General features: G+C 41.6%; 1 protein-coding gene across 1 annotated transcript in view; it reads left to right on the top strand.

The window, feature by feature from the left end:
- ARL8B (ADP ribosylation factor like GTPase 8B) overlaps positions 1–10,929 on the top strand; it is a 361,003-nt gene extending 350,074 nt beyond the window's left edge. The window contains exon 5 of the mRNA XM_044078018.1: positions 10,786–10,929. Coding sequence (XP_043933953.1) covers positions 10,786–10,857 — 72 coding nt within the window. The 3' untranslated portion in view covers positions 10,858–10,929. The remainder of the gene's footprint in view (positions 1–10,785) is intronic.
- Positions 10,930–22,446: the final 11,517 nt, after the last annotated feature.

Here is a 22,446-nt window from a genome sequence, read left to right on the forward strand (position 1 = left end):
CAGTAGGAGAATGTTTGCCTTTCCAGTAATTTGAGGCTGATATGTGCAATTCTGTTTGTCATTTTAAGAATACAGATATTGTTGGGTATGAAAATAATATGCAGTCTCCAGAGTTCCTTATGAAGAATGTGCTGTCATTTGAAAGAGGAAGAACTGGAAACAGAATTTTAAATGCTTTGAGAGATTTGGTAATATGTAGGTGGGGTGGCATTTTTCACAGAGAATTGCACATGAATAAGTGGACAGTAGGTACAGCTGGGAGAAGGATTAATTGTGAGATTTCATTAAGTAGTCATTGGTATAAGAACTTCCCACTAAATGTAGCGGATTTCATGGTGAAGATAACTGTCCGGGGAAATGGAAGAGTAAGGAATAGGGAAGGATGAATAAGCTTGGCATTGTGCCATATTAAGTTTAATGTGGCACATCTCATCTTTTGCTTACTTCAAATAAGTGCAATTGATAAACTGCTCAGTTGCACGTGGCTGTATAGTGGTCCCACCAGGTCAGAAAGGATAAGGCTTTTACTCTGGTTTTCTTTGTTACTAAAGAAACCAAGGACCTTTAATCCTTTCAAGACCTTGGCGACCTAAACCACTTTATCCGAGAAGATTACTTGCACAAGTTCATGGAGCAGTTAGCCCTTCTTGTTTGCTGTGAGACCTGTAGATATGTGAAGATGGGCATCCTGGATGTTCAAAAAGTACAAGGGAATCCAGGAGGTGTTGAGATTAGGGGGTTGGAGGCATCCATTAACAATTCTGGATGTTCCCATTTAATTTCACCTAAGCCCCCAGATTCACCACTTGTGCATTTGGTGAATAAAGGCTGCATGAGTGAAAGGTTTTCTTCTCTGGATAACTGGCTTCTGGCTGCTTCTAGCAAAAATCAGTTTGCCATCAGCAAGGAAGGCCCACTTGAGACTTGTCCTTGGGAATTAGTCACATCACAGTCATACCTGTCAACTGTCAATATTTTTGCCTCCTATTTTTTTTGTCTGTTCCTCATAAAGTTTGAGGTTTTCTGAGAAATCACTGAAGACTGAAGGCATTAAATGACATGCATTTGAGTTTGACTTCGTATCCTTAAGAATATGCATAGTAACACACATCTTGTTTTAGCAACTGTCTAAGTTTATAAGAGCAATATTTAAAATATCTCCCTATTTGGGGCCTTTGTCGTCCCCCCCATTATTTTGGGCTGTGTCCAGATTTTTTTACTGTAAGAGGTTGAGAGGTATATTAACAGCTGCAGTGTGGGGCAACCTACACCTGTCTCTGATGCTGAGATGCATGGAGGGTGTGACTGTGGACTTTATCCCCACAACACTTCCTAATAAATTGTATGCCACGAGATGCAAGTACTTGGTGATCATGCTCAGACACTGCTTGCTTATGCCCAACCAGTGGTTCCTCAGCCTGTGAATAATGAAGGTATTCTATCTTGCATTGGGTGGCAGTCCCTTCTGCAGTCTGTTCACATCCCTGGCTAGTGGCAAATGATGCAACTTCTACTTTCTTATCCCCCTCATTTTGCTCATTTCCCCTTATTCAGATATTCTTCTGGAATGCAAGACCGTGCCAAACCAAGGTAATTCTCGTAGGGCATTACTGGCCTTTGCAGGTTTGGTTAGTCTACGTTTTGTCTTTATCTGTTTGGGAAAGCCACTGTTTGAAGCCTTTCAGAGCCCTGCTTGACACCCCTGTATGCAACTTTTTCCAGCTCTGCATGCCCTTCATCTCATCTAACCTCATGGTTACCCAACTTCCATTAATGGGCAAGGACCCTTCTTACCTTTTATAGTGTAGTCCAGATCCTTGTATCTACCTAGAGTATACCCCTCAACTTTAAAGAGAACAGAAATTAGGAAAAATTCCCTAATAATTTGGGACATTTGGTTAAAAAAAAAATCTGAGCTTGATTAGCATAAATGTTTTATTTTAGCATCTTGTATTTATAGAAGTATAATCATTACTGCTTCAAACAAGGCACTTCCACTGCATCATCGAACATTTGTTTGCAGCGTATATATGAAAATAGACTAGAAGAATTACTGCACCTGTTGACCTGTTTTTTGTACTCAGCAAGTTTTATTACTAGTATGAATAGTACTTGCCATTGTCTTAACATCTCTCTAATTACCATAAAGGAGGAGGAAGTCTGTAATTATAGTGCATGGTGTTAAAACAGCATTGCATATCTTGTCTGAAGATGTAACAGTATGAGAGCTCTCTTGCTGCAAGACTGTACTAATCCAGCTGCTGTCCACACCTGGTCCTTAGACCTATTCAGTCAACCTTTGACATGAATCTTTATCTTAATCATTGCTCACTTTAAAGGCTTCCATTCCCAAACATGCTCAGACTGTAAAGATGTGCTCATGATGTAATGAGAACAGTAAGAACACTAAGGAAAGTCTTGTGTTTATAGCTAGGATTTGAGGGAGGAAAAGGATGTGCTGTGGTAGTACCATTCTGTTAGAAAGTGTCACTCAGACAAGCAAACTTTGAAGAGTGAAGGAGAATCAAACTAAAAATCACATTCAGTCTGTTAGCAGGCAATAGAATACCTTGATATCACAGTAGTACAACTGAAAAATTGTATATGCAGATGTTCATCGTGTTTCACTTTTGCAGTCATTACACTTGGGTTATCCTGCTGGCAGGCTACCCGCAGTCGGCCTGAATTCCAAAGTTCTGGTCCGGCGTCTGTTGCTGTTGCCTCTTCCCTGACGTCAGTGCGCCAGGGGTATACAAGATGCAGCCAATGCCATTTTCTTCAGTATTTCTTGCCGCGCGGTGCCCGAAACAAAAGCAGTTCGCAAGTGCCGGTCGGCCGACTCCTGAGATTTTCGAAATTGAATTTCAGAGCAGAAGTCTTCAATAAAGCTAAGTACCCCGTTGGGGGAAACTTTTTCTTGCTCCAGACCGATATCAGTAAAAGTTAACAATTGTATTTCTTGTGGGAAGCAAATACCTCATAAGGATTTTCACTCTTACTGTATTCCTTGCTTAGGCCCTGACCACAACATTGCTAGTTGTCGGTTTTGTGCTAGATTCAACCAACGCACTATTAAGCTTCGGTTTGATTTTGCTTTACATTACTTTGGCCGAAGGTTTAACTACATAATGCCGACAACTGGAACTCATAAAAGAATGCAAAGACAAAGAAAAGGACAGGCATCCGAGGTCCAAAACCGACAAAGCCTCTTCTAGGCCAGTCGCCGGTTCTCAGTGAGGTGCTTTTGCAGCCCCTGACACCCGCTACCTCAGAGCCGCAGGCCGCCTCCGACTCCCAAGTGGAGACAACTAGGCCTCTGGAAACGCAAGGTATTAGGCCTATGGAAACTATTCCCTCAGATGGGTCTGGAGCCGCTGAGCAGGCATTGGCTTCTGAGGGTGTTTTCAGACCTACACAGCTTACTATCAAGTCCACTTCAGCAGCCAAGGCAAAGTCTAAAACACTATTAAAGACAAAGAAACAAGTACAGCATTCTCCTGGACAGTCATCCATGCCAAAGAAACAGATGCTTAAAATGGCCGAGGACCTAATTACTCTGATCAGGGGGTTCCCATCCCCCTCCTGATAAAAGGCCTAGGCAAGACACTGACTATGACTCCTCTGACCAGGTTTCTATTTCCTCTGATTCCTCTTCAGAACAGGGATAGTCTCTTCCTCCGTATGAGGACTCTGATGCTGAAGAATCTATCCCTTCAGCCTCTCCTCCTGAGGATTACTCTTTTGGGGAAACCTTGCCCACCATGAGGGAGCATTTCCATTGGGAGAGCCAGGATTATTCAGAATCCAAGAAAAGGCTCAGAGACTTTCTTTTACTGCCTCAGCACAGGCCCCTTGCTATCCCCCTGTACTAGATATCATTGATGTTTTTTCTGAATCCAGTTAGTCTCCAGATTCTTTAACCCCTGCACCATTCAAGCCAGATAGGTACTACAGGGTCCCAGACTCTCATAAATTTCTTTATAAAAACCCTGCTGCTGACCCAGAAACAATTTCTCAGGGTCCCAAAGGGGTCAAGGCTTCCACTGCAAAAAACCTTGTTCCCTCTGATAGGGATTCTAGAGCTCTGGATAGATGGGGGAAAAAAGTTTACACCTCTGCTACTTTAGCTGTAAGGGCTTTAAACTGCCAGTTTCACATGCTTAAATATCAATAATATCTAATGTCTTTGCTAAAACAGAAAATGCTTACAATCTCAGAATGTCCTGACAATAAGGAAATGCAGGATTTATTGCATGCAGCTGAACAAGTGGGAAAGCATACTCTGCAATGCGGTTTTGATTCATTAGAGGCTTCTTGCAGAGCCGCAGTTACAGGTTCTGTCATTCGAAGCCATGCTTGGTTAAAAGAACAAAGTTTACCTGATCATGTTAAAGCAAAATTATTGGATGCAGCATTACAGCATGATACTTTGGTGTTAAGGCAGAAGAGGTGTTAAAGAAAATGGAGGATAAAGCAAAATCAATGCAGACAGTGAAGGATTTCTTACAGGTTCAGCCACTTAGATTTAGCAGGAACTGGCCTTCTAAAAATTGGTTCTTTCCAGTGTCAGACAGGCCACAAAGAGGCAGATACAGATGCCCAAGAGGCAGACCTCTGCCCCAAGGCTCATATAGACCTAAACAATGGGGTGCTTCAGCCCCCAAAGGAGGAGAAGACAAATCACAACCTTATAGGAAATGGTCCCAATGACTTCCCTGTACAAAGGCCAAGCACTTACCTTTTGGCAGCTCCCTTAGGGGGAAAACTAGCACTTTTCTCACAAAATTGGCACATGATCACCCAGGACAAATGGGTACTGAATATTGTTTCTCAGGGTTACAGGTTCCACTTTCACACCCTACCAAGGTCAAAAGGTATGCCAGACCTGCCACAAAATCAATGGGCAGAGGCACAAAAACAAATTTCTGCTCTCATGGACATGAGAGCTATTCAAAAAGTGCCACAGCCAGAACAGGGACAAGGATTTTTACTCAAGACTTTTCCTGGTACCCAGAAAGGACAGAGCCTGGAGACCAATACTGGACCTGTCAATTCTAAATACTTTCCTGGATGTTCCAAAATTCAAAATGTTGACACTGCAGCAACTTCTACCCAGGCTGGGCAAGAAGGCTTGGCTAGTTACTTTGGACCTCAAAAGAGGCATACCTGTATGTCCCAATCAGACAATCTTGCAGCAGATACCTCAGATTCATAGCTGGCTCAATGCATTACCAATTCTCTGCACTGCCCTTTGGCTTATCTACTGCGCCCAGGGTCTTCACAAAATGCCTGGCACCAGTAATTGCATTTTGCAGACAAAAAGGCATTCAAATATATCCCTACTTTGACGACTGCCTTATTCAAGCAGAGAGCAAGGACATTCTACTAAAGCATCTGGAGTTTGTAAAAAGATTACTAATTTGCCTAGGGTACACAGTAAACGAAAAGAAATCAAAACTAGTGCCATCTCAAGAGATAATATTCCTGGGTGCAAGCTTAAATACAACTGCCCAGATGGCTTATCTCACGCCAGACAAGCAAAGGCAACCGACTCATTACTTTCAAATGATTGCAACAAAGACCCAGCTACCTGCAAGAAAAATTCTGCAGGCTTTGGGCTTCATGGCATCCTGCATTCTGCTAATTCCATATGCAAGACTGCATATGAGGCAGCTACAATGGTATCTAAAAAGTGTTTGGACTCAACATTGCCACAGCCTGGAAACAATCATAACTCTTATTCCCTGTCTGTAACAGGAGTTTCGATGGTGGGCACTGGCCTGTCTCCACAACAAGGGACAGCCTTTCACTTTACCCACAGCCAGGCAGACACTAACAGATGCATCAGATTATGTCTGGGGGGCACACATGGCAGGCAAATGTATTCAAGGCACGTGGCCCACGGACCAAATGCATCTTCACATCAATCAAAAAGAGATTCTAGCTGTACAGAATGCCCTGACAGCCTTCAAGGATCTACTACATCCAGGACAACTATTACTAAAGACTGACAATACTACAGTTATGTGGTACATAAACAAGCAAGGGGGCACACATTCCTACCCCCTCTGCAGGCAAGGGGGCACACATTCCTACCCCCTCTGCAGGCAAGCCATGACTTTGTGGAACACAGCACTGACCTATCAAGTACATCTGCAGGCACAATTCCTGCCAGGAAAGAAAAATACTTTGGTAGACTAAGCAGAAACCTCATGGACCCTCATGAGTGGAAACTAAATCCACAGGTCTTCAGCATGATAGCAAGGAAATGGGGAATGCCCAGCCATAGATCTTTTTGCCTCCCCTCACAACTGCCAACTACAGAGATTCTGCACAAGGACTTATCACTCACAAGCATGGAAAGTGGATGCTCTATCATTCAGCTGGAAAACCCTAACAGTTTATGCCTTTCCACCGCTGCCTCTCCTTCCCAAGTTGCTCCTAAAAGTCGGACAAGAGAAGCCAAAAATGATTCTGATTGCCCCAGACTGGCCACGCCAGCACTGGTACCCAATCCTAAAGAGCTTGTCTCAAGGGCCAGCCTGGATTTTACCTCAAATTCCTCATCTTCTGACTCAACAAAACAATCAGATCCTGCACAGCCAACTCAGAACCTTAAATCTGGCTGCATGGCAGATAATATAGCCACTCGGAACACACCTCTCTCTAAAGCTGTTATGGCTGTCATTTTGGAAGCCAGGAGACCCAGCACCAGGAAATCTTTTGCAGAAAAAATGGAAGAGATTCTGTGTTTGGAACCAGGCACAAGGACTTGAACCACTTGTTCCAAATATTCCTCAGATTTTACAATACCTAACTGAGATGCTGGACAAAGGCCTGTCCTCGTCATCAATTAGGATCCATGCCTCTGCCATTTCAGCTCATTACAATACGGAACCTCCTATTTTCTCTCATCCACTGCTAAGACAGTACCTCAGAGGGGCATAAAATACAAGACCCCAAGGAGAGCACCGACACCTACATGAGACCTCAACTTTGTCTTAGAAAAGCTCACACTGCCTCCTTTTGAGCCAGCCAATACAGCTGATATAAAATTCTTATGGAAAATGGCTCTGCTCCTTGCAATAACTTCAGCAAGAAGAGTCTCAGAGTTACAGGCATTAATGGCAGTGGAACCTTTTATCATTTTTCATCCGGACAGGGTTTCTCTAAGGACAAACCAAACATTTATGCCAAAGGTAGTATCCAGTGTGGCTCTTAACCAAACCATTCATTTGCCAACATTTTATCCAAATCCTCAGAATAAAGTGGAGAGACTCCTGCACTCTTTGGACATACACAGGTAGCTACGCTTCTACTTGGACAAAACAAACCTTTCAGAAAAACTGAGCAACTGTTTGTAGCATATGCTGCAGGATCACAAGGAAAGGCTATCTCAAAGCAGACTATTTCAAAATGGATAGGACACTGTTTTCGTTTCTGCTATGCACAGTATGGCAAGCCAGTGCCTAAGAATATTAGGCCACATTCTACCAGGGCAGCAGCCACTTCAGCAGCCTTTCTCAGAGGAGTACCAACTAAGGAAATTTTGGAGGCTGCAACTTGGAGTTCAGTGCACACTTTTACCAAGCATTATCACTTACCTCTTTACTCTAAATCCAGAGCAGGCTTTGCCACTGCAGCTCTGCAGGGCCTCATAGCCACTCCTAATCCTATTTAGACCCAGCCACCCTACCTCAGCTTTGGGATTCAACCCAAGTGTAATGACTGCAACAGTGAAACACGATGAACATAGTACAGTTGTGTACCTACCATAAATGTAGATGTTCGAGCGTATTCACTGTTACAGTCCAGGTTACCCACCCTCCATCCCCCTTTCTTTGCTGGGACTTATCTATACTTCTCTATCCTATACAACCTATGTGGTGTATTTGCTTGTAGATGAAGGTATTGTTTCTATTTTACTGCATGTTTTTATAAGCAATATGTATTGCCTACCTTCTTGGGGGCCACCTGACATCTGGTGCAAGAAAAACTGAAAAAAATGGCGTCAGCTGCATCTTGTATACCCCTGGCGCACGGACGTCAGGGAAGAGGCGACAGCAACCGACGCCGGACCAGGACTTTGGAATTCAGGCCGACTGCGGGTAGCCTGCCAGCAGGATAACCCAAGTGTAATGACTGCAACAATGAATACACTTGAACATCTACATTTATGGTAGGTACACAACTGTACTTTTTCCACCCGAGTCCTACCTAACTCAGAAGGATAGCACTGATTTTTGCCCTCAGATTTATCTTCATAAAGTTAAACCTATTAAATGGTGTACACCAGCTCAGGTGAAAATGTTAACTAGTTTGTGCCAGCAGCATAACCAGCACCTATTCAGGGCTAGTGTTTATCTGGTCTCACATTTGTGAATTACTATCCAATGGCCTGCCTTACTCAAGGTTCATTTGTTGGCCTTTTTAGCAGACCTGCTTATTAATCTCAGTCTTTCCATGCATTCTCATGAAAAAATGTTTTTGAAAGGGGTTTTGCATAAGAGGCGTCCAAGAAAACTAGTGGCTCCTTCTCAGAATCTTAATTTTGTATTAGAAAAGCTAACCACTTCCTCCATATAAACCCGCTTATCAGGCAAAAATGAGCTTCTTAACATGAAAAACTGAGTTAATTACTGCTCTGACCTCTGTGAGAAGAGTATCTGAGTTGCAAGCTCTTATGCTGGGTCAGCCCTATCTCATTTTTCACAGGGACAGAGTTTCTTTGAGAACTAGTAGCATCCACGTTTACTTCAAGCCAAACCATCCATCTCCCTCCTTTCTTTCCTGAATCCAAAAATGAGGAAGAAAGGATACTCTGTGCATTGGATGTCCACAGAGAACTCTGGTACTATCTTGCCCTAACAAAAATTTTCAGATCTTCTATCAGTTGTCCATTTCTTGCAAAGTTAAGGTGCAACCTGTGTCAAAGCAGATATCTCCAAATGGTTGTTGCAGGCTATTACCTTTTATTTTCTACCACAACAAAACAATTCCAGGCAAGGTCAAGTCTCACTTTGCTACAACCTTGGCTACATCTATGGCTTTTTGGGTTGGATTCTAGAAGTATTCTAGAGACAGCAACTTGTCCTACTATGCATACATTTACAAAACACTACAAGCTGGATTCCTTCTCTAGGTCTAGATCACGCTTTGCTAGGACCATTCTGCAGGGGCTCCTGGACCCTTCTACAATCTCCCAAATGTAGTAAGCAAGGATAATCTACCCATGTAGCTTAGGCTATTGCAACAGTGATCAGTATGATGAACATAGTACAGTTGTTTAAACTTATAACAGTAGGTGTTTAAATAGTCACTGTTTCAGCTGCTTCCTCCATTCCCCTTATTTATTTGGTGTGTTCTTGTGCCAGGATGTGGGCATTCATTTCTTTTTACTCTTAGCTGTGTCTTCTCAGGGCTCAGCCTCCCTGTCTGTTGGACTTGAAAGGTCTGTAGGGCTTGGCGACTAAACCGAGCTTTGACAGCTGAGCTCGCACTAGCAGTTTGAGTGTGTGGAAGGTGCCGTGAAGCTTTGTAAGCTGGCCAGCTGTTATCCTTGGCAGGATATAACCATATAGCTTAGACTGCAGCAGTGATCATTCAAGCATCTACTCTTATGGTAAGTTTACTTACCCAGCTGTACTTTCTCAGCCGTTTCATGTAAAACGGATGAAAAACTTGTCAGACGTACCCATTTTAAAGTATAATCCAGGTGTATCCTCAACTGCCTTACCTAAATGTACTTAACACTAGGCTCACACTTGGGGGAAAAGGGAAGTTTTCTACAAGTTATGGTTGACTTTGCTGTCAGTGAGATGGCATGCTTCCACATTACCACAGTTTGCTTCAGAGGTAGAGTTCCACAATTAAGTAAGACACTATTCTTGTTTGTAAATTATTAAATGTGCGTGTTCTTTCTGGACTTCAGTAAGTAAAACTTTCAATAGGTAAGCTACCACACTGAGTAACTTGTGTTGACAAAAAAGTGTACTGCATCACAGTTTGCCATAGAGAGCATTGACATAACTTATTTCCACCATAAGTCTTTGCAGTCCCCCACCTTCGGATACTTTGTATGTGCTTTTCATTAATATATACCCCCTTGCAAGACTGTTAATATCCAAACACTGTCTCCATTAGTAGGTTTCTGCCAAGTTTTTGTCTGCTAGATAATCTCCTTGACATATACCTGAATGTATTTTTGGCAACATTGCTGAGATTGTAATAGACAAACTTGGAGTACAACAGAACAGCAGTAACAGAGGTAACACTTGTGATCGGAGAGAAAGTGCCATTAGGCTACCGGCCATTCTACTTTTTCGCTTGTTTCCCTGAAAGGGTTGTGTGGTATGTTTAGAGGTGTAAGGACAACCTGGTTTGCTTTTCTTTATGATGAACCGAAAATTGCTAACAGTATGACGTAGTTAGGTAATGCACAGTAACAGAGTACTGTGTTCAGTTTTCCACAGCTATCATCTGCGTACTGTCCTGACTCTGAATAAAGCACTTAAGCTTCTAGGTCATCTCTGAAAGAAAAGATGGTTATGGTTAGTGGATCATGATTAGTAAAGGCTGAAATAAGTTGCTGTCTGAATCCATAGATGCTACTCTGACACACAGGGACACCTAACATATAATTTGCTTTCCTGCTAAGTAAGGCGAACAAATGCTGTGTGATGCAGGTACTTCATTGTTGCTCCCTGTTTGTGTTTTTGCATTTACATTACCAGTGAGGAGTGAATATTTTCACATTTTGAAAGTTTCTTCTGCTTTTTATTGTAGGTGCTAGTTTTGGGAAACAAAAGAGACCTCCAAAATGCCTTGGATGAGAAACAGCTCATCGAAAAAATGTAAGTTATCAGTGTAATTTTTGGTAACAATTTATCATATGATGCTCAGAAAAGGAGCCTGCAGTAATGTAAGCAGTGCTCTGGATTCTACAGAGGGGTTTGGACCCATGTTACTTAAATAATCCATTTGCATTTTATATTTATAACATTTATGGCGTTTGTTTGATCATTTTAAGATTTTCTATGAAAATTCAGGAATGTTTACAGTTTCTGAATGCAATTTATTTGAAAAGTGCACTTATAAAGAAGTTTTAACCCCTTTTCTTCTGTGTGGTGCAGTGTTGGAATTGGTTAAATTACTAAAAAAAAAAAAAAAAAAAAAAAAAACGAGGGTGAAATGCCTACAACTGGAGTTAACTATTTTTGTTAGAGAGAGAAAAAAGTACTTTCCAGTGCATTTCAGGGGAAACTACATTCTGGGAAAAGTAGCAGATCCAAATTTTAAGTATACCTGCTTCTTTAATATATATCATTATTTACATGCTTGCTATCTTAAATATTTTAGCAGTTTGTCTGAACTACTTTAAGACTTGCTTATTCCTCTAAACACATTTTAAGACCCCCAGTGGTATAGTAAAATCCAATGCCTGATTATTTCTGTTGTCTTGATGCCTGAAGAGTCTGTGTGGGATGACATTGGATATTTGGTCTTTTGTCAGTAATGAGGCAATAACTGAACGAGACGTTAAGCATAGGACCAGTTCTCAGGCTCAGACGAGCTAGATTATAGTCTGTATTTTTTATAATGTTTTTTAGTTTTTATTTTATGTTTATGCTTTACCAACAGTTCTTATTACATTTTTACTACATACATAGTTTTTTTTTTCTTTTACATAGTTTTTTGCAATTTTTATGTTGTTGTTGCTTGTTTTATGATTGTTTATTATGTTTTATTTATTTATTTAGTAAAGTTTCTTTTTAGTTAGGAGTTGGAATATTTAATAGAGGAATATATAATTTACATTTAACATGATTTTTTTACTTTTTTTTGTATTTTTTATTATAGTGTATATATATGTTATATGTGTTAGAATGTGTTACTGTGTTTTTAAAGTTTTATTTGTTTTTAAATTTTTTTATCAAGACTGAATTTTTAATCAATTTTTAATTGCTTTTTTAGTACCAACCAAAATCCAAATGTGACTGAGCTCATTTAAGCACTGTTTTTTTTTTTGTTTGTTTTGTTTTTGATGACTTGAAAAACTGGAATTGTCCACAAATTGGCGCTTGTCATCATGTTGTGTTGTGAAGGATTCAAGTTATCGATTATGTATTAAACCTGCTTGTTACCATTACCTTGCTGCAGTTGAATTATTGTCTCCACGGGTGTGTTCTGGATTTTTTTCTTAATGAGGCAATAACTCCTTTTGGTAGTTTATTTTTTAAAAACTGCTCAGTAAGTTATAAATTCTTTAGAACAAGTATAGTGTCTTTGTTTAATAACCAGATTAATTGGCAGATTTAATATAGATTGTTCCAATAATGAAAATATATTCTACCTCTAATAATCAAAACAGTTTACATCTTCAACCAACATAACGGGGAAACAAGGAAGAGCTAGAGGAGTATAAAACATATGCACAAGGGTGCTAATGGCATCTTGATTGGGACTCTGTTGTGGTGTACAAACTTCGTAGTGTAGGTTTATGCAAGTTTAAATTGCTGCAGAGCATCAGTGTTGAGAGTAGTCGGGGTGATGCTCGCTAGTAGTCGGAACTGGAGTTCACAGTTCTGAGGCTGGCACAGAATCTCATGTTCTGGCTACTCTTACCATTGTTGTTTGACAAGGTAAGTTGCCATTCCTTTGCAGTCTGTGGTACACAGCCTGGTCCAGCAGTAAAGATGAATGTCCTATCTTAGAGCTCCCAGTGCCACTTGAATTGTGCCTGAAAGAAAATACCTATAAAGTTATGTTCTTCAGTTTGTGGAAAAACAAGTTATAACTTTGTGCATTGCAGACAGAAGAGTAATCCAGACTTGCTCCGAGTTCCCGAAGCACCCTAAATAACTACCATGTCCTATAAATATGTGCTGGGTAAAATGCTCCCTGGCTGTAAGCATACAGGCTGCTGAAAACTGTTTTCTTTGCCCATGATTTTGCAGTACATTGCACTGCATACAAATAAGTAGTTTTGTGATTAAGCAGTAATTTATGGCAAGTAGCAGAATTTTATTTTTACTCATGGCAGGGGGTTATTTTTTGGTCACAAGGGAGCAGCCTGGGTGACCATAGTCTAAACTGATGCCATTGTACATTAACAAACTTACAACTTTTTTAAGTCTTTTAAATGCCATTGTGTACTGCATGCTTTTGCTTGACACCTCTGTACAGATACATCAGTGGAATTGTATTTGAGATGCACTGTGCTTGCACACAGGATTGAATGCAGCAACTTACCCTGCAGCACATGGATTGCTTATAGTATCTACTGTACCAATATAACCATGAGGTCAGAAAGATGTTTCTTTTAATGGGTAGGATAGGATCATTTTAAAGTTATAGTTTTTTCAGTGTACAAGTGAGTTGATTTGCAGAGGAATTAGCCCTCAGTCCTGTTTTATATTTTCCTGCTTGCAAGTAATGAAAAAAACAATGATTACTAATGTGCTTCATTGTGATTATCAAGTTCAATATTGGCTACCAGTTTCTGCCTCCCAAATGGAGGGTAGAGCATTTGTACCTCAGCATGAAGCTGACTTTCTGTGTTGTGTAGTAATTTGCGTGCATGACACAAGTTCTTTAGCAGTGATATTTGTCTGTAAACAGAATTAGAGTCCTCCAATTGGGTGATACTTGGAATAATTTTCCTGATAAATTTGGCCCAAATCCTGAGTTTTCCATATTTACTGTGGTATTCCTTCATTGGACAAAATTTTCCATACACATGGCAACTTGGTTGTGCCAGACCCCTGTGATCAACAGATGTTTTGTGTTTCACTGTTGCAGTCATCACCTGTGGGTTATCCCTGCTGTGGTAGCCCTCCGCCAACCCGAATACCAGTGTCAGTGTTTTTCTGCATCAGCTGCTGTCAGGTCATCAGTGCTATAAAGGAAGGCAGTTGATGTCATTGCACCAGCCTTTCTTGCCTTGGAGTCCATAGCAGAAGCAGTTCGCAAGTGTGCGACTCGGTCGCTACCAGAGTTTGAATTACAGCTGAAAACGTCTAAAGCTAAGTACCCTGTTGGGGATCCTTTTTTCTTGCACTAACCTTTATCCAAAAAAGTTATTGTCTTGCCTGTGGAAAGCAAATACCACACCGAGACTTCCATTCATACTGCGTCACTTGTTTAGGCCCAGACCACGACGTCCCCCCGTTGCAGGTTCTGTGCCCTCTTTAACGCGAGAACCATTCATCATAGAGCTCTTATTGTAGCCAGGTATTTTAATTTTCCGTCTTCACATTCCGAAATGAATCAGTCATCAGCCAACAATCTGGAGACATTCAGAAAAAACGTAAGGATAAAGATAGAGACAGACCACACAAGGCTAAGCCTTCCAATGACTCTACCGCTAAGCAGATAGTCAGTTCTCTGGACTTCATTGAGGTGCCTTCGCAGCCCCTGATGCCCAGTTCTGTACCTTCGCAGGCCACTACTGAGACCCTTTCGGAGTCCGGTTTGCTGAAGAAATATTCTTCGTTTTCCAAGCCTTTGGTTGTCTCTGCCTTGGTTGGGTCCAGAACCGCAATGCAGGCACCGGCTTCCAAGGAGGTTTTTGCACTACCGAATCTAGACAAAAAACGATGTCTACTCAGAATGCCATTTCTCTCAAACCAATGGATACTCTTGGGCTTAGAGGTAAGGCTACTCCTAGGAAAACTACCTCTAGCCACATTTTACTCCTGCTGCACCACCCCAAGCTCAAATGCTTAAAATGGTGGAGGATCTTATCACCCTTATTAGGGGTAGTCAGGCCACACCTTCTAAAAGGAAGAGAGACCTTTCTCCTGAAGTACTGACAGAACAAGATTCTGATGAGTCTGATTATTCAGATTTTGAAGAGTAACAGCAACCTCTGACTGCTTATGAGGATTCAGATGCAGAGGAATCCATTCCTTCTGCCTCCCCACCAGAAGATCTTTCCTTTGGGGAAACCTTTCACACCTTCAAGGAACATTTCCACTGAGAAACCCAGGACTTCCCTCAGTGTAAGAAAAGATTAAGAGTTTCTAGACCTGCCCCAGCACAAATCCATGGCCATGCCTTCAATCTTAGAGGTGGTTGATGATGTCCTCCATGAATCCAGCTTAACTTCTGATGCCCTCCCACCTGCTCCCAGAAAACCTGACCGGTATTCGAGTACTGGATTCTCTCAAATACCTGTACAGAAATCCTGCTACAGACCTGGAGGTCATTACACAGGGACCAAAAGGAGCCAAGGCTAGTTCTGCAAAGATTTTTATTCCTTCTGATAGGGACCCAAGAGCTCTGCACAGATGAGGTAAAAAAGTATATACCTCTGCAACCTTAGCTGTCAGAGCACTCAACTGTCAGTTCCACATGTTAAAATATCAGCAACACACTTTGGAACTATTAAAACAAAAAATTTCAACCTTTCCTGACTGTGCCAGTTTGAAAGAGTTGGCAGATTTACTGCACTCTACACTGTGGATATGACTCCCGAAGCCAGTGTCAGGATCTGTCTTTAGGAGACATGCATGGTTGAAGGAACAACCTCTCCCTTATGTCAAATCTAAATTACTTGATGCACCCTTGGGTAAGGACTGCTTGTTTGGGGTAAAAGCAGAAGAGGTGCTTAAAAAGATGGAAGACCAAGCAAAATCTACGCAAACACTAAAAGATTTCCTTCAGGTACAGTCTCCTAGGTTCAGCAGGAATTTTCCCTGAAAACACTGGTCCTTTCCTGCACCTGGCAGACAGGGGCAAGGCAAGCCCCGCAGGGACAGACCACCCCGACTCCTATCCCAGGGACAGCAGACAACCAAACAGTGGACCACTTCCACTCCAAAGGCAGGGAGTTCTAAGCCATCCCTCTCTGGGAAAAACTCTCGATGACTCCCTCTCTCCCCCTCTGCCCTCTTCACTCACCAAAAACTAGGAGAAAGGCTCTCCCTCTGCAAAGAAAATTGTCTTTCTGTAACAAAGGACCAATGGGTCTTAAATTTTTCAGGGACACATTCTTCTTCAATGAACTCACAATTCCAAGAGGGTACCCAGACTTGCTTCCAAATCAGTGGGCAGAAGCATTGAAACAAGTCCAAACTCTCCTATCCAAGGGGCAGTAGAACCTGTCCCCTCAGATCAGACAGGCAAAGGCTTTTATTGCAGACTATTTCTTGTTCCTAGAAAAGAGGGCACTTGGCACCCCATCCTGGATTTATCCATTCTGAACACCTTCCTGGTGGTCCCCAAATTCAAAATGCTAACTTTGTAGCAGCTGCTAACTGTGCTGGCAAAAATGCCTGGTTAGTTTCCCTAGAGCTAAAAGATGCCTACCTCCATATCCCCATAAGGGAATCCTGCAGGAAATTCCTTTCACAACACTTTAAGATGTTCTTTGTGTTTCACTGTTGCAGTCATCACACTTGGGTTATCTGCCTGCAGTTAGCTGTGTCGGCCCAAATCCCAGAGTCTTGGGATTTCTGCATCGGATGCTGTCGCTTCTTCCATGATGTCAGGTTGTCAGGGGTATAAAACATGCAGCGGACGCCATTACATCAGCTTTTTTTGCCGAGCGGAGCCCGAAGCAGAAGCAGTTCACAAGTGCCGGTCGGCCGCTACCTGAAATTTTCGTTATTTCAGTTTCAGACCTGAAGTCTTCTAAAGTGAAGTACCCGTTGGGCATCCTTTTTTTCTTGCTCTAACCTACGGCAGAAAAAATTAATTGTCTTGCCTGTGGAAAGCAAATACCTCATAGAGATTTTAATTCTTACTGTGTCACCTGTTTAGGTCCAGACCACAATGTTTCTCGCTGTCGGTTTTGAGCCCTATTCAATGCCCGAACTATTCGTCGTTGGGCTATCTTTGTCACCAAATTCCTTTTGCTGTTGTTCTCTGTATTCCAAAATGGCTTCGATAAGCCATCTGACTACTGACCTTCCGAAAAAATGTAAGGATAGACTGATACAGACCTCATAGGTCCAACACTACCGACGATGCGTCCATTAAACTATTCGCCAGTCCACCGGTACAAAGTTAAGTGCTGTCGCAGCCTCTGATACCCGCTTCTACAGATTCGCAGGCTTTTACTGAGACCCATTCAGAGTCCAGTATGCCGCAAGATGCTTCTTCGACTATGGAACCTGCAGATGTCTCTACCTTGGATGGATCCGGAGCCGCTGTGCAGCCACCAGCATTTGAGGGTGTATTCAGGCCTTCCGATGTTCATATTAAACGGACTGCTTTGTTTCAAACTAAAACTACCGAATTTCTCAGGCCCAGAGTTCGCACTATGCCTAAGAAACAGACGACCAAAGCGCATTCTCAGGCCCCCATGCCACAGAAACAAATGCATAGAATGGCTGAAGACCTTATTACTTTAATTAGGGGAAGCCAGCCTTCCCCCTGTAAGACAAAATTGATTTTCCTTCTGATTCTTCAGATCATGAATCCGATGACTCTGACCCCCCTCTGATTACCAGGACATACCTTTATCTACCTGTGAGGATTCTGATGAAGAGGATTCCATTCTGTCTGCCTCCCCACCAGAGGATTTTTCTTTCAGTGAAACCCTGCATACCCTCGGAGAGCATTTCCGCTGGGAGTGCCAGGACTACCCACAGTCCAAAAAGAGACGCAGGAAATTTTTAAACTTGCCTCAGCACAGACCTCTAGTGATCCCTCCAAGCCCTTATAGCAGTGGCGCTCTCCTTGGTATTTCATAAGGATAGGCTATTCTTGATAAATCCTTCCTTTATGCCAAAAGTGGTTAATGAGTTATCCCTTAACCAATCCGCCCAATTACCTACCTTCTTCCCTTCTCAGCAAACCTATAGTGAGAAGGTACTACACTCCTTAGATGTACACAGATAACTTAGCTTTGGTCTTGTCCAGATAAAACCTATCAGGAAGTCTGATCAGCTATTTTTGAACTTTCATCTAAGGGCTCTGGGTTTACCCATTTCCAAACAGACTATTTCTTGTATTTCAAAGATTAATTGCTTTTGTTACACACTCCATGGAAAGAGTCTACCTTCACCCATGAAAGTCCACTCTAAAAGGGCTGTGGCTCCTAAGGCATTCTTCAAGGGCCCAGATAATGCCTTCCTTGAAGCAGCCACCTGGTGTTATTCTATCTACCTTTACCAAGCACTACAAACTAGATGGCATTGCCAGAGCTGGCTTTGTCAAAGCCATTTTACATGGCTTCATCGAGGGCTTCATGCCTTCAAGGAATAATTGAGCTGAGGTACCAGAAGCGTGAATAAAATAATTTTGCAGTTTCTACTGAGCTCTGAATCGTGTGTTTTTTTTTTTTTTTGTTTTTTTTTGTTTGTTTTTTTTTTGTTTTATTTTTGTTTTTTGGGTTTCAGTTTCCACTCGTGTTTGTGGTTCATTGAGGGCTTCTCTGCTCCTCCCTTCCTCCGTGAACTTTGGCACTATCCCTCAGGTTAAAGAATACTGCAGCAAGTGAATAGAAGGACATAGAAAAGTTGTGTAAAATTTACCATAACCATAGATGTTTCTCTTCACTGTTGCAGTATTCTATCCCTCCCTCCTCCCCCCCCCCGGACTGTTCTACTTGGATGTATTGACCTTCTATATCCTTAGTCTGCATTCCTCCTGGGGCATTTAGTTCTGAGGGTGATGCATGCATATGTCTCTTGTGACCTATGTCTGACAGTAGCCTAAGTGTGACATCCCACGTACCCTGTAGTAGTACATGACTTTTGTATACTGGCCTGGCTGACGTCTGGTCGCCTTTGGGTGGGAGATACTCAGGTTAGAATACTGCAGCAGTGAAGAGAGACATCTATGGTTATGGTAAGATTTTACACAGCTATTCTTTTTTCCTACGGCTTGACGTTTGACCACAAAACTTTTGTGAAAATTGTGCTGAATAGTGTCAGTATTGTGGTTTACAGAGTACCTGCAATACAGACCATAATACTGATTTAAATGTATTCACTTTGAACTGTAGGTAGCTTCATATCCCATGAGTTAAGTGAGTCCGATTCTAAAATGTTTACCCGTAACTTTGTGAGGTATGTGAGAACTGTAATGGACTGAGACTGTGTGTGTCTGTTCTTCCAAAGAAAATGCTTGACAAGTGAACTAAGCTGTACTAAATTAACAAAAATGGTTAGTAACAGTATCTCCTCTGAGAATGGAATGCTTAATGCAGGCGTTCCCCAAGGTTCAGTACTAGGACTAATTAATGCAGGCGTTCCCCAAGGTTCAGTACTAGGACTATTTTTTTCACTCTTAATGGCTTGCCACAGGCTTCACCTCAACACATCTCTGAAATCTCATACTGCTCTGAGACTGAAATTCCAAGCCAAATTGGAAATGGTCTTTTTGTAATAATTTTGTTATTAATCCTAAGAAAGCCAGTGCAAATGCTACTTGCCATTGCTCAAAGTAACTGACCTTCCTACTGTTTCTTTAAAGGATAAACAAGGAAATTTCATCCCTAATGTTACTGAACAAAATGTCTCAGCCTCAATCACCACTCTTACCCTTAGTGTTCACATGGATAAAATCACTGAGTAGTTTCTCGCTTAAAGTTGTGCTGCAGGAATATCCACCTTCACAACTGAAGCCTGCTTCCAAAGCTTGAATATTGTCTACCTCTTTCTTTTGGCTTTTCTCAGTTAGGGGTCGCCACAGCGGATCATCTGTCCGCTCATGATTGGCAGTGGAGTTTTACGGTGTCGAGTTGCCAACCCGGCGCCCAACCTTCCACAGAAGGCCCACACACATGCACACACTCACACCTAGGGCCAATTTAGAGTGTCCAATCCACCTACTGCATGTCTTTGGGATGTGGGAGGAAACCGGAGTACCCGGAGGATACCCACGCAACCACAGGGAGGACATGCAGACTCCGCACAGAAGGCACCCCAGCAGAGAATCGAACCGGAGAACCTCTTGCTGTGAGGCGGCAACGCTAACCCATTGGCATTTAATTCTTCCCCACAGTACTCTGAAGACTACAAGTAGCCAAACATAACATGCAGACTTGTACAACTGACTGATGTATTTGTTCATCATTGTATGTTACAAGTGGCTGTCTGTTACTAATAGAGCTAGAATAGTGCTAAACCTCTCTGCTACTGAGAATTTTTAAAGCTGGCTATCGCCCTCCACTGAAGGTGAAGCTGCCTGTTACTAAACACAACTGTACTCTGAAAAGCAGACAGAATAATCTTACCAAAACCCTGTCCATGTTGCAGAATGGCTTTGGGTGAAAGTCTCCTCCTGGTTGGGTCAACCAATGTTGAATAACCCACTCAGTGAAAACAAAAGCAAGGAAACCTTTAGACAGTCCTCCTGCAGGAAGCCCAGTGCACCTGCATTTGAGACAATGGTTGAAAATAGGATGCAAAAAACAAGACTTCTGTTTCAGTCAAGATAACATAAGGGGTTCCTGAGTTGGATTATTTAACTGCATTGTACATATGTAAATGATTGTCAGCTTGCTGTAAGGAGAATGCAACACAGATGAGTGTGGTGCAGGTCTTCAGTGTAATTGTTATACTAGATGGGTGGTGAAATCAGGTGCTACTTTGTGTCCAAAAATTTTCATTAAACTGTGATTTGTTTTCGCTGCTCTTTAAGCTCAGGTCATTTATTTACTTATTTAACATTTGTTGACTGGGAAAGTCCAATTAGGACAGAGCCTATTTTTAAGCAGAGGCCTGGGGAGATGCTCCAGATGCATGTCATTGGAAAGTTGGAGGAAACCCACACGAACACAGGGAGGACATGCAGATTCCAGACAGAAGGCACTCCAGCTGAGAATCGAACCGGAGAACCCCTTGCTGTGAGGTGACAACATTAACTGCTGCACCACTGCACTGCCCATCATAACTAAAAGGGGTCAACAGACAAGGCCATTTAAGAAATAGTAAATAAACAGTAATTTTAAAATGTGTAAATGTGCATATGTAGACATACTACTGTATAAATGTAATACAGTTTAAAGTTAATCCCACTTCTACATTTTTTGACAGCACATAGCTCTGCAGTGCAGGTCCAACGCACTTTGGAAGCTGTTGCACGAAGTCTGATTGGAATACTGCCTTATTTGAACAACTTGTAGGACTCCCCACTCCACACATCCACCCCCCCCCCCCCAAACACTCTGGAAAGAAAGGGGGCATATAACTGTTATTACTGTAAGGCCTCTTGTAAATTTCAAGCAATCACCAGAGGAAATCCTGTTTTAGGACTTTATAAAACAGAATTGTTAATTCAGTTGCAGAAGCTACTCGTTTGCCTGCTGGATAATACCTGTGGTGACAGAGCTCAAGCTGTTATATTGCCTATAGGACTCTTGGAAACTTTATTTCAAACTTAAAGCTCATGTTCAAAGGTATCTGTATTATTTTTCTGCCTTTTTAGGTATGTTGTCATTCAGGCTTTCACATTAAGTAATGACTGTCTTGGGGAAAAATGAGACAAAAATGTCAGTGACTTCACTTTTTACACAAACACACTTCCTGCTGTGGGGGCTTCAGTAGATAGTGATGATCCAAGGCAGAAGCACTTCCATCTTAAGGAAATAATTTGTTAATGACTTTGGGTTTAAAATTAAAAAATATATATATATATATATATATATATATATATATATATATATATATATATATATATATATATATATATATAAAAGAAATGTCTGCAACAGAACACACAAAATATTTTACTTACCCAAAACATTGACTAAAAAGAGTTCCAGGTGTTAGATGAAGTGGAATATGTCTTCATTACTGTTCAGTCTGTTCCCTTGTCTACCTAGACACACCATTCCAACAGAAAACATAGTACTTGCAGTATTGAAAAGAGAAACCGGTGTTTCTTACTTAAAATGTTCCTGTTATACCCAGTAACTGCATTTAATTTAGGTACATTAAACACCCCTCATATTGCAACATTAAATTTAGTAGGCATAATACAAGTGCCAGAAGGCATGCACTCTGCATCCTGCAAGCATGCTAAATAAGCTTTAGTGCACTTGAAAATATAGCAGTTTGAAGTACCATTTTTATGGACAGCAGATTCACACATTTTAAAGGTGGGACAGACCTTTGCTTAAAAGCAAGAAATGACAAGAGCACAGTATATCTTTAGTCAGAAGCATTGTAATTCAAATGTTTTTTCAACATTTTGCCTTTATTTTTCAATCTCTTGTGTATACTGTTTGCATATTTTGAAAAAAATTCTTTAATTTCAAGTAGAAAGTTTTATATTTAGTAACTTTGAAGATTTATGCCTGATGCTTTACTTAGTAGCTTTATTTTACAGGTACCTATGACTGTAGGGTGACTTAAGGGTAAATGGTTGTGGTCTCAAACTTTTAAACTTAGAAATAGAGGATGTTGGTGCTGTAGTGTTACATTTTACCCCTTCCCACCCCCATTTTGGAAATTGTGTGCACGCGTGCCTGCACAAAATTTTTGTCAAGTT

This window comes from Protopterus annectens, chromosome 7.part0, assembly GCF_019279795.1.
Source record: "Protopterus annectens isolate FY-2018-M chromosome 7.part0, PAN1.0, whole genome shotgun sequence".
Classification (NCBI taxonomy): Eukaryota; Metazoa; Chordata; order Ceratodontiformes; family Protopteridae; genus Protopterus; species Protopterus annectens.